Consider the following 12,054-nt stretch of genomic DNA (forward strand, 5'->3'; position numbering starts at 1 on the left):
AGCACTGTGAAAATATTGCATTTTATATCAGCAAAGTGTGATTAATATTGCATTACATCCATTTTTTTTTTTAAAAAGTAAAAAAAAAAAATCCGTTTTATAAATGCAACCGAAAGTGAAGCTCACCAAAGATTAAAAAAAATAAAAAAATAAAAAAAAAAGTTCAAGTTTGGAATGAATGGAAATATTTGGAGGAGGATAGAGGTCATATACTGGTCATTTGAAATAAATCAACTTTTCTTCTCCTACTCGCTCTCTCTCTCTCTCTCTCTCTCTCTCTCTCTCTCTCTCTCTCACGCTGGTGTTTAGTAATTCTGACTCTGCTGTGAAACTTCATTAAATGTTGATTGTACGATCTGCTTCACAGGAAAAAGGCGGTAACGTCATTTTAGGACACCAGACATAGAGACCAGTGTTTCATTTAACAGCCTCCTCTATTGTAATCAATCATACTGTCTTGAAAACACTCAAATAAAAGTGGACAACTAAAATACAGCGTCACCATTTACCTGTTCATGTAAAATTGTCGTTAAAATATCGATTAACTTGTTCTTTTGTACCCTTATAAAAACAACATTACATGCATATTAGGTCATGGTATTATTATTATTTAGTTTATTATTATCATAATTATTATTATTATTACATGTTTAGGTTGGCACAAAAACATTTTTGTTCAATTTTAAATTGTGAGTTTTTTTAGGTCTGATGATCATCAACTTGTATATGATTTGCATTTCGATTTTAAGCTCCCAAATTAGGCAATATTAGGCTCCAATAATGTACATCCAAGCATTATTTCGATTTATGAATTTTATCTCGATCATAAATCTGCAAGAACATTTTTAAATCATACCGGAACTGGCATTTAAAATTAAAATAATCTACATTTGTATCGAGTTTTGGCCAGAATAATGCTCTGGACTATTAAAACCTTAATAATTGTGTTGAGTGTATAGGCCCAATCACAACCAGAAAAGCACCGTTTTCTTTCTTTGATTTATTAGAAGATTGCTGGAACACACCTCCCTGTTGAATTTGGCTTACAGGATGAATAGTACCAATGAAAGTAGAAGAGGACAACAGAGGAGAGTGGAGAAGTTGTGAGAGAGGGGAAGGAGACAGGGGGACATTTTTCCATGATGCACATGTCACCGCAGTTTTGTAAACATACTTGTGCACAAAGTAAAATATTACTTACACAACGTTTTCCGTAACAATTAACACGACAAACAACGTGGTGATCTTAATGTGAAAACAGGCATTTAACAGTGACTTACACCATCCACAAAATAAGGGCTGTCAGTAGACAGCTCTACTGTATACGCAGTGATTCTTTTTCCAATGCATAGAGTGTTTGCACTGCAAACTGAAACACATGTAAGATTTTTTTTTTTCCATCGTGATCTCTCCTTGATGAAGCAGACAAGGCTCTCGTGCTGTGATCTGTTTTGAAACTTTTCCTCATGACGCCAATGATGCCGATAGATCCCTATAATTTATTCCCCCCAAAACACAGGAGCTCACCAATAAGTCATAAAGTGATGTCTGTATATACAAAACCATTTCGACATAACCGATCTATAAACCTAAAGGGTCTTTTGTGCAAATTCTAAATAAATATATCTGTAGATGTGACAGCCTGTAGAGGCTAAATTACTTCCCGTGAATTAGGATTTCATGCAGGCCTAAAAAGGGTTTTTTTTTTCTTCCGTCAGCCATAAAAGTTTGCAACTAAATTTGAGTTCATAGCAGCCTCCAAATAAGACTAAATGAACAGATAAATAAATGAACAGATTCATGAATTATTCTATACCAGCAACGACAAAAATCAAACCAAAAACACAGTTCAACAATCAATGAGGTAATTCGTAAATGGCTATACTTCAAATAATAGGCCTATCAGGAGAAAATAACTCGCTATAGTATCAAGCAAATTACCTCTTTCCACATGTTTTAAAAGGCAATGTCGACGTCGCTAAACGTTTCCCTCGTAACAACTGAGCGAAATTTGTGTAATCTGTTATTTGCATACTTCACATTCACCGATAACGTGAAAATAAACAAGATATATGAAGCCTCATAAAATGGGTATCTAAAGCCCATTGTGCACCAACGTGTAAAATCGCTGGAGACAAAAGACTGAAAATGGTGTCTTAGTGTCTCTTGGTCCCCAAATTCAGTCACACAACTTTTTTTTTTCTTTTTCTTTTGTCCTTTTCTTTGCCCATCAGTGGGTAGCGGAAAATTTCAACCTCTTCTGCTTCTGTCTTTGGTTACAAAACCACACTCGCACCACATTTTTTTTCAGGTCCAACTTTTCGGCTATAGCTGCTATTTTCTCAGACGACGGTCGAGGCTGTACGGCGAAGTAAGCCTCCAAAGACCTCTTTTCTGGGGCCGCTATCGAGGTCCTCTTGCGTTTCTTTTCCCCTCCGTTGAAAATGTCAGGTTTGCTCATTTTCTCCCTCTGGGCCCCCTCGGCCTCCTCCAGCCAAGCCTGGAGGATAGGTTTGAGCGCAATCATGTTGTTGTGGGAAAGAGTTAAGGACTCGAATCGACAAATTGTACTTTGGCTCAGTGATCCAACGCCGGGGATTTTGAGATTAGCCAGAGCGCCGCCCACGTCCGCCTGGGTCACCCCCAGTTTGATCCTCCGCTGCTTGAAGCGCTCCGCGAAAGCCTCCAGCTCCCTTGGGTCTGTGTCCGAGTCATTGATGGAGGGGAGTCCGGTGTTTGTGAGTCCTGGGCCGCCTTGACCTCCCCCGTGATGGCCCGGTAAGAGCCCGTGGTGGGTGAGAGGCGAGTTCATGCTCATAGCCTGGTGGGAGAGGTGACCCAAGCCGTGCATGTGTGAATGCGGGTGGGCAGAGGAGGCGGACATGAGCCCTCCGCCGCCTCCTCCGCCGCCGCCGCCTCCTCCGCCTGCCCCGTCGTGCGCACTGGACATCAGGCTGAGGGACGGAGAGCCGAGGTGGTCCATGATGTCCGGTGGCTCCAGATTCTGGTGGTGGTGGTGGTGATGGTGGTGATGGTGGTGGGCCAGTGGGACGGTGGATGTCGACGAGCATGGCACCGTGCTCATCGTGTGGTACGTAGCGTCGGGCTTGAACGGATGCGTCTTGCCCTGGGACACGGCGATGTCCACGGCCGCCAAAGCCTCAGCCCGGGCCAGCAGGGTCTCATCCAGGCTCGCAAATATGTTATTCTGTAGCTGCAAGGACGGAAATTAAATGGAAGAGGAGGGAAAGAGTGAAGGGGTACGAAATGGATAAGAAATAGGAAAAGACACGGAGTTGAAAGGAAGAGGGAAGAAAAAGAAAAAGAAAAAAAGCATAAATAAATGTATCTTGTCAGTCGGGACTTTTGGCGACACATAACAGAGTCGGAGTATTCCTTTAGAAGCGGCAAGTCATAAAAATTAATACAAAAACACTAACGCCAGGCTTTGCGTGAGCATGCTTTCAAAAAGATCACAGACTCTTCCGAGTGATTGCTGTGGAATACATGAAAAAAACATTAAGTGCGCGTCTTGGCTGAATGTGCCTTGGAGCTCCCCTTGTTATTACGCACAGACAGCGTTCAGTGCTAGAAGCAGACAAGGCGAGAAAAAGGAGAAAGTGAAAGTTTTCGGGGATAATTTACCTGTGGAGTTTGTAGACAGGCTCTCCTTATAGCTTCCGAGCTGGAATGCAGGCTGGTATACTTGTGTTCGGGTAAAGAGGGGTGCATGGCGAAGTGCGGCTGTTTGCTGTTCATGGACATCATCTTGGCGAGCTTCTCCAATTAAAGTGCACGGGAAAGAAGGGGGAAACGGCTACAAGAGCTGGAAAATAGTCATAGACACACACTGATCCTTTGCCTATCCAGTAATGATGCAGTGTAGTTCGCTGTGTAGTGCGCCGAGTGCAGCCTTGAGCCCGGAGATCACAGAGATGCCTGCAGTCTCTCAGACGCACTTATCTGTCTACTGTTTCCCACTGCTGGGGATGAGAGAGGCTCTTACACCTGAGCGCCTCAGATCTCGTCAAGCCCGTGCTCGGCTGCTCTCGCGAGACATAAACTGCCAGAACAGTGAGCAGGCTGACAGATAAAAAAAAAAAAAAAAAACTGCTCACAGGGCAGGCAGTAACATCTGGAGACTAGACGCCTGCGTTTTTAAGGGCTCACTCCTCTCCATTCAGCCGTTGAACTGTGCCTTTAGGCCTTATTCTCTACTTAACCATTGACTTAACGCTGTTCATTTGCGCAACTATCTATTTTAGGCTGGACTTTATCTATCGGATTTCATGAAATTGTTTTCCTGGGGAGTGATTTGGGAAAATGTGTCAAAACTGTCAATTTAAAACAAAGCAATATGATTTGAACGCATCGGTATTATATATGAATTTGTCTTGATTTCATTAATTGTTCACACCAATGCTCTTTGGCCCGGTGTCCTGTCCCTCATGTTAACCCTTAGAAATAATCAGCGCCGTCTTGTCATTAAAGCCCATCATCGCCACATGAGCACTAAACAAATTGATGTAATACACCAGCGTCACCTTGTACAGTCTTTACATAAATTAATTAATCCCAATGAATTAACACTTCATTTATTCAAACCACAACGGTTACCCAATTAAAATTTCAAGCAGCGATTAGAGGTGTGAAATATACACGATATCGTTAAATTTGCATAATAAATAAGGCGCTTTCTGCCCCAATGGAAGTGTGCGTGAGGTCTCTAATGTGTGTCGTGCATGCTTTTGTCGACATGAATAAGCTGGGCTGTTCCCACTTGTAATGGCAACAAATTAATAATTGTAGCGCTTTAATTGATTGCAAATGACAGAAAAAGTGGACAAAAAGAGGAGTATGATGATGTTAAAACTATTAGCTTGTCCACTAAATATGAATCCTTAATTTCATACCACAAATGACCAAAAAAGCACAAAAAACTTCATACATTTCTCATTGCATAATTATTTTATTTTTTATTTCCTACAGACAAATCTTCATACATCGTTTCTCATTGTATTAGTACTTTATTTCCAAACACACTTCCAATTTTTTATTCAGAATATCACTCTTATTAATGACAGTCATATTCATCCCTCTTCAGTATTGCATATCATCATAAAAATGACCATGACGACAATGTTTCCTGAATAGATTGAAATGACAAACGTAGACCAGGCTGAAAGTAGACTTGGAAAAAAAGTCGGGAGCATCAAACGTGATGCATCACAATTGAACAGAACTGCACCTGCTTGTTGTAGGATCACAACTCAAGCTGCAAAACGTATTTAACTGACACCGAGACCTACGAGAAGACTGGACAATAACTATCTAACAGTCCTGTCTTATTCCATCTTCTTTTATTATTATATCACGGCAGACAAATGACAATAGAAGACAATAAGTTACACCCTAGTACCACATTCACAAATTTATTCTGAAGCCAAATGGAATTGAGATTTCAAACCACATGCAGTTGTGATCTAAACACACTGCAGTGCACAGAACAGTGGAAACAGGTTTTGAAACCTTCACATGAGCTTTGAAAGTTTTGTGGGACTGTTTGTGTTGAAGGGGCTGTGAGTCTTCCTTTTTATTGGCTGGCTGCTGTTCAGTGCGTGTCTGTCTCTTGTGTTCGCAGGCTTACCACCAGGGCAGCCGGAGGAGGAAGAGGAAGGGTTTACATGATCCTGATCCTGGTCCTGGTCATGATCCTGATCCTGGTCATGGTCATGGTCTTGGCTTGCTGGACTGAGAGAGCCGGAGGAACAGGCCTTCATCTCAGCCAGAGAATCAGACGGCAAATCAAAAGCCAGGTCTTCGGTGCGAGAAGGCCATCCACACTCTACACTGCCAGGAACATGGGCACCACTCGTCCTACCTGACACAGGTTCATCCAAACCTTCCTCTGCAGAGCCTTTTGGAGCCTCTTCGTCATTTAAGTTGCCATCGATGTTGTCACCGGTTTGGTGGTTCTTCTGCTCACTCTGTATTGCAGGTTTGCCGCCATGGCTCGCCAAGACGTCAGGGCAGGTTTGTGGTTCTGGGACGACTGTGTGGTCCAAGTCTGTGTGAGCGGACGAAGTCAAGGAGAGCTGTGATCCCCGGCAACTGGACCTCTCTCCGTCCAGCATCATGGAGTCCAACTCGGAGATTTTGTCCAGGTAAGCTGCATCCATTGAGGCCTCACTGGACATCTGGAAACTATCAGACTCATCACCTACGATATTGGTGGATGTGGAACACTTCACTGAACTTTCTTTACTTGAACCTGGATATGACTGGTCACTGGACTCAGATCTCTGCCAAGCAGCCCAGAAAACAGACTTCGATGGATCCATGTCATCTGGAGGCAAGCTTTTGTGGAATTTAATGAGGCTGCTGAATTGGTTCTCTAAGGTGGCGCAGATCTTACCAGCACTAGAAATTTCTTCAAAATCGAGCTGCCTCAAATGAGACACGGGTTTAAATGCCACTTTCTTTTCACGGATGCCGGGGCTTCTGAGGGTCAGGGACCGGAAGGCAGAGGACGGAGTAGTGGGGAGGCAGTCAGAGGAGTTGCTGTCCGAGTCCTTGTTCTTCTGGTCTTCCGTCACATTGTTATTAAACTCTTTGTGATCTGCAGATGGCAGTAACATCAAACTGTGGTTTCTGGTAAATGTTCTACACTCTGCCTCTGGATTGCTGCAGATCAAGTCCCTCTCGTTGTCACTCAAGCTTCTCATCATCATGTTGATCTTCTGTTGCTGTGTGAGCGTTTCTGTTGCAGCTTTGCCATTTCCGCACGCTTCCTGCCCTTCGAGACTTCCCTTCTCCGACTTTCTGACCCGAGACTCCAGGTCATCGATGTACTGGTCACTGCGCTCCAGAGCCTTTTTCAAGTGGTCTATGTCGCGCTCATACTGCTGAATTTTAGCTTCCAGTGCTGCCACTGTGTATCGACCGAACCTGGGGACAGATCATTTTGTCTTTAAGTCATGACGGAAAAGTCTAATAAACATCTGGCACTTTCTATTTGTCATGGTACCGCTGGGAAACTCTAGTTGTAAAATGTACCTGAACTCATTTGGAAAGTAAAACTGAGATATAAATAAAAAGTCTAACACATTTGTCTTTTGGAAAAAATCAATCCAAAACATGGTCTGTAAATTTAAAGATTTAATAGAGAAAGGGACAATCAAATTATCCTACAATGACTAACTTTATCAGCCTGTCACTGCCTCCAGCTTCAGTGATTTTCATTGAAAAAACCCTGACCTCAAATTGAATACACTCATTGTTTGCAGTGCATTAAACTCTCTAATGGTTCATTTTGTCTGCATCTTTGACAGGGACTTGCAGCAAAGTGATAAGTATTTGTTCTTTAAAAAGGAGTTATCCTTTTCCAACTGTGGACGTAGGAAAATAAAAAGCAAAACTCACAGGACGCACCTAACCACCATTAACCACGCTTCCCAATAGTCATGAACTACATGGACAGAACCGAGGGGAAACTGCTCTGTTTAACCTTTGTAACATCCTCTGCTGCCATCAGAATATGGGACACTGACGTATTTGCTATTTTCAAAATATATAATTATCCAAATGACTAATGACATCCCAGTAACCGAAGACCACTGCTCAGGAAGAAAGCCCTAACCCACCGCTGATAAACAGGGACTCATGTCATTAAGTAGGCATTAAAGTAACAAACAGGCCAAAGGCTTGAACCCCCTCGTAAAAAGTCAAAAACATTTCGGATTTCATTTAAAACGAGAAATATACTTACTTCTGAGGAGATCTGGCCACCACCTCTGCTTTCAACCTCATGTTCTCGTGTACAAGGTCGGTGTTTTGAGATCGCAGTGCCTTATTTTCCTGAGGATGGTAAGATAACACACTAAAATTATTCTATGATTTCACAAAGGAACTAATTTACATTTCAATGAAATCAAACCTACTAAAAAATGCAGACAAAGGCCTTAAATGAGATTTTCTTATTTTAATCAGTTTCTATTGAAATATGAAACAAGACTGTCATAATGTTGAATTACTTAATAAAAGGTAGTGAATCAAAACAATAACTTACAATAGAAACTCATATTTATACTTTCATTCTTTACACAACCAACATTCAGATAACTGAAAGTTTATTTGCATCCATCAGCAGAACAGGATCCGTTTAACGTAGCATTGAAATCATGCGATGTCCTAAATGTTGCAGGCTGTGTACCTCTTTCAGCTTCTCCATGCTCTGTGTTACTTTGTCACAAACATCTGTGATGGCGTGCAGCTTGCTTGTCCATTCTTCCAGGACAAACGGGGCGACTCCTTTGTCATCCGTCGGCACCGTATCACTGCTGCAGGGTTCCACAGCAGTCTTCAGCCGTGTCTCCAGACTTTGATTTTTGGTTTTCAGCTCCTCGTTTTCTCTCATGAGTCCTTCAGTTTCTTCCTGTTAAGAGAGAAATTCTGTAAAATCTGAACTTGCTGTGTCTTAAGACCACAGCCCTGAAAAGTTATGCAGCTACTATGGAAAAGTTTGACAAACTAAAAGCTGGACACTCTGTTGTACTCCAAAATAATTGATTCCCTCCACAGAATCTGCCACATTAATTGGCAACCCACAGCCTAAAACTTAAGGGACCCTTTCTTGCTTCCTCATTTCCTTTTTTTTTTTTTTGTCTGCTCCAGTGCACACACTCTTAGTAATAAACTGCTCTGCCAGATATTCAAAGTGCATGTCTAAAGAAAATCTGTAACAGTGGAGTTTGGCTGAATTGAAACTCCACTGACCTAGCAGCCTATTCTTGTGTTTTTGTAGTGATAACCCATCTTGATAAATCTGTCCTAAAGCCTCAACCTGCTTGTTCTTGCCATGAAAACATACAAAAATCCTACTAAACATATGAAAACACACAGCATACCTCATACTCCCGTAAAAGCAGCTCTCCTCTGGTTTTTCTGAGACATTTCCTCACAGACGGAGTGTCACTGTGATCCCCCTCGTTTGTTCCTCCTGGAACAGAAATTCAAGAGAACAATAAAAGTTTAACAGACTGTACCGCAAAGTACATATCGCAGTAATGAGCCAAGTAAAGTCATTCGGCTTTTATGTGGGTTCACTGATGCCTTAGTTACAGTAGTTGAGGCGCTGCCCTTTAAAATGCAAAGTTAACTGGGACTGTCAGGCTCACCTTTGGGAAATTGTGTTAAATTTTCACGAGAAAACAGAAGACTAGAAACATTTCGCTTGTAGTCTCTTTAGAAACGCTAACATTTTGGATCAGTGGGCTGATTAACCTTTCAGCACAGAGATTGGTCTCCAAAACGTTTTAAGATGTATCCATGAACTAGCATTTAAAGTATCATAATCCCAGTTTTATAAATTACATTCTTCATCCCGTTATTTTAATCCAGTATGTTAAATGTTCAGGTTGCACAGACGAGATAACTGCAGTTATAAAAGTGTAGTTTTCCGTAAGAAACATAAACGCCTGCACGTCTGTGTGGACGGTCTTCTGTCTTTTTGCAGAGAAATCTAACGTGATCAGACAAACAAAAACAGGAAAGAAAGCAAGTGTGTGTGTGATCAAACAGGAAGGAACACATTCATCCATGCACACATGCATTCTACCCTCCCTTCATAAACAAACACCTCCACCTGTCTTTGGCATTTCTCTATTAGATACTCAATCATTTCAAAATGGTGGTGGATTGAAAAGTTGACTAGAACATCAAAATGAACTTCAAAGCAGATGAGACCTTGGAGTACATTTTCAGCAGGACCATCTCAGATGTGCACATCTTTGAGCTTTTTGGTTTGTGCATCAATAGTTTTACTTGCCTGAGAAAAGATCATCTCATGTTTGCTACCCGGCTTTGATCCACAATTTTATATAAAAGCATGTGTAAAGCAAGGTCCGAACCACTGTCGGATAGGTAAACAACAAGCATTTATTTTGACTCGAAACTTACTTCTCCAATAAAGACGGGAAAGAGAATTACCCATGAAAACACACCTGGCTGCCTGGTTGATCTGACAACTTAGTTTGTAACTGAAATGTTCATCTCCCGGTGTTACGCTGAGCTCTACCTGCCCCGTGCAGGACCGTGCACAGCTGAAGAGACAACTAACGGAACTTTTAACGGTTTCACAAAGTAGTAGAGCTACTGATTAAAAACTACATAATCTTATTAGTCAGGTTCATTAATTATGAGAAATGATCCCGAGTCTCTTTTGAACATTTACTGTATTCAATTACTTAGTAGGCCTAACGTTCACTTGAAATGTGTGACATTCACAACGTTTCCTTGATTAAAATCGACATATTCATACAATAAGAAATATTATTCATGTTTCTACTAGACCCTATATCATTTTTGAAAATGTTTTTAGGGATAATTTAGGATTTTAGATATATAGAAATGTTTTTATTTTTTTAAACGTGGACATATGAATGTGGGGTGCCAGATTGATGCTGTCAAAGTTGATCAAAAGAAAAAAAAAAAAAAAGTGCTGCTAAAACCATTTGATTCCTGCCCAACTTACTGAGGGTTAAAGTGCATCATTTGGCAGAACTGATTGTGGCTGCAGAGTAAAGCATCTCCTGTTGTTTCATCTTAGATCATCATGAAATGTGAAATTCAGTGTCAAGGCAAAAAAAAAAAAAAAAAAAAAAAAAAAGGCCCAACGCACAAAGTAGCTGTTTGATTGTTAAAGCTACAGAAATAATAATAATAAAAATAAAAAAAAACAGTTACAGCGTGGATGCATTATTCGGCAGCAACTCTCACAACACCGGCTATTGATAACACAAACGTCACAGTTGCCTCAACTTGACGACATGCTTGATTAAATACGATGCCACCTCGACTCAACCGAGTCGTACAAGCAGGCGGAAATGAGGCTTTCACATTACCTCCTCTTCTCTCACTTCGAGCGCGTTTCCTCCTGTTTGTGTGCAGCTTACTCACCGATGATTTCCCTGCAGGGGTTCTCGGCTGTGATGGGGACTCTGCAGGTGGGACAATGGCCAGCTTTCTTTAACCACGTTTCCATGCAGGACGAACAGAACACGTGGTGATTGGCACAAATTACTGGCTGCCTGACCTGTACAAATACAAGCCAGAGGTTTGGTTAACTTCCGCTTAGGGAAAAAAAAAAAAAAAAAAAGTTGTACTGACGCCAGAAAACACGACTCGACTCCGCCGATGACCGTTGCTCCGTTTAACTGGTCACCTAACGACGTAAAAGTTGCAAGGCGGCAGCGCATCGCGTGTAAAGCGCGTCATCTTTGTTTTAACGGCGGACGAAGTTGAAAAACATAAAAGATCGGCAGTTACCTTTCCGAGACATATCTGGCACGAAATCGGCAAAGTCAGAGAAAGGGTCGACGTCTGGTAGTTAAGAGCCATGGGTTTTTTTTTTTTTTTTTTGTGTGTGTGTGTGTTTTTTTTTTAGGGAACACACGGGACATGCAGCTGCACACTTCCTCTTTCGAGGTACAAATTTCCCACCAGGACTTGCAGCGCCGCGCGCCGAGTCTGAGAACTACGGAGACCCAGACGGGCCAGAAAGGTCGTTCATTCGCAAAACACGAGCAAAGTAGACCGCTTACGCTTAAACTTAAATGTTTCATCGTTTTTGGACCTGTGTTTGGAAAGTCCCCCATGAAGAGGTTTAAGTAAGTTATTTTAATACGTTTTTAGTCACACACACACACAAAAAAACAGAGGACAGGAAGGTATCATTGTTTACCAATATACATAGCTTAGTTAAAAACGGACCAATGTGGAATAACCGATGGGAATAACATTAACATTTATTTGGATTCTTTTGTATGACCACTTGAGAAATGTAAATCTTTTTCTTTTTTTTTTTACTTTCCTTTCATTTCTGTTTTGGTCTCCACCAACTCTTAAAACAAACAACTGTCTCTTTGGCCTGATGTGTTCACTATGAGGTAGCTCGTAGCTAACTTTGTTTCTGTGCTGTTTGGTGCCATATTATGAGTTTATATCATCTGTTGCTGGAAAATAGCACGATGAGAAGTGTCTCACCAACCCATGGAG

The 12,054-nt window shown here is 41.6% G+C and overlaps 2 protein-coding genes across 2 annotated transcripts; both read right to left on the reverse strand.

Annotated features, from left to right (window-relative positions):
* Window positions 1–1,016: 1,016 nt before the first annotated feature.
* On the reverse strand, window positions 1,017–3,951 carry pou4f1 (POU class 4 homeobox 1). The gene is made up of 2 exons (XM_069173804.1): window positions 3,646–3,951; window positions 1,017–3,214 (listed from the first exon to the last, which is right to left on the reverse strand). The coding sequence occupies exons 1-2, from the start codon at window positions 3,766–3,768 to the stop codon at window positions 2,231–2,233; spliced, it is 1,107 nt and encodes a 368-aa protein (XP_069029905.1). The 5' UTR covers window positions 3,769–3,951; the 3' UTR covers window positions 1,017–2,230.
* A 954-nt stretch (window positions 3,952–4,905) lies between these two features.
* Window positions 4,906–11,550, reverse strand: obi1 (ORC ubiquitin ligase 1). Its single transcript, XM_069174513.1, has 6 exons — window positions 11,326–11,550; window positions 10,957–11,092; window positions 8,907–8,998; window positions 8,213–8,434; window positions 7,769–7,857; window positions 4,906–6,948 (listed from the first exon to the last, which is right to left on the reverse strand). The coding sequence occupies exons 1-6, from the start codon at window positions 11,395–11,397 to the stop codon at window positions 5,532–5,534; spliced, it is 2,028 nt and encodes a 675-aa protein (XP_069030614.1). The 5' UTR covers window positions 11,398–11,550; the 3' UTR covers window positions 4,906–5,531.
* Window positions 11,551–12,054: the final 504 nt, after the last annotated feature.

The sequence above is a fragment of the Embiotoca jacksoni genome, unplaced genomic scaffold (genome assembly GCF_022577435.1).
Source record: "Embiotoca jacksoni isolate LCO1_2020_lvr unplaced genomic scaffold, fEmbJac1.0.p SCAF_6, whole genome shotgun sequence".
Lineage (NCBI taxonomy): Eukaryota > Metazoa > Chordata > Actinopteri > Embiotocidae > Embiotoca > Embiotoca jacksoni.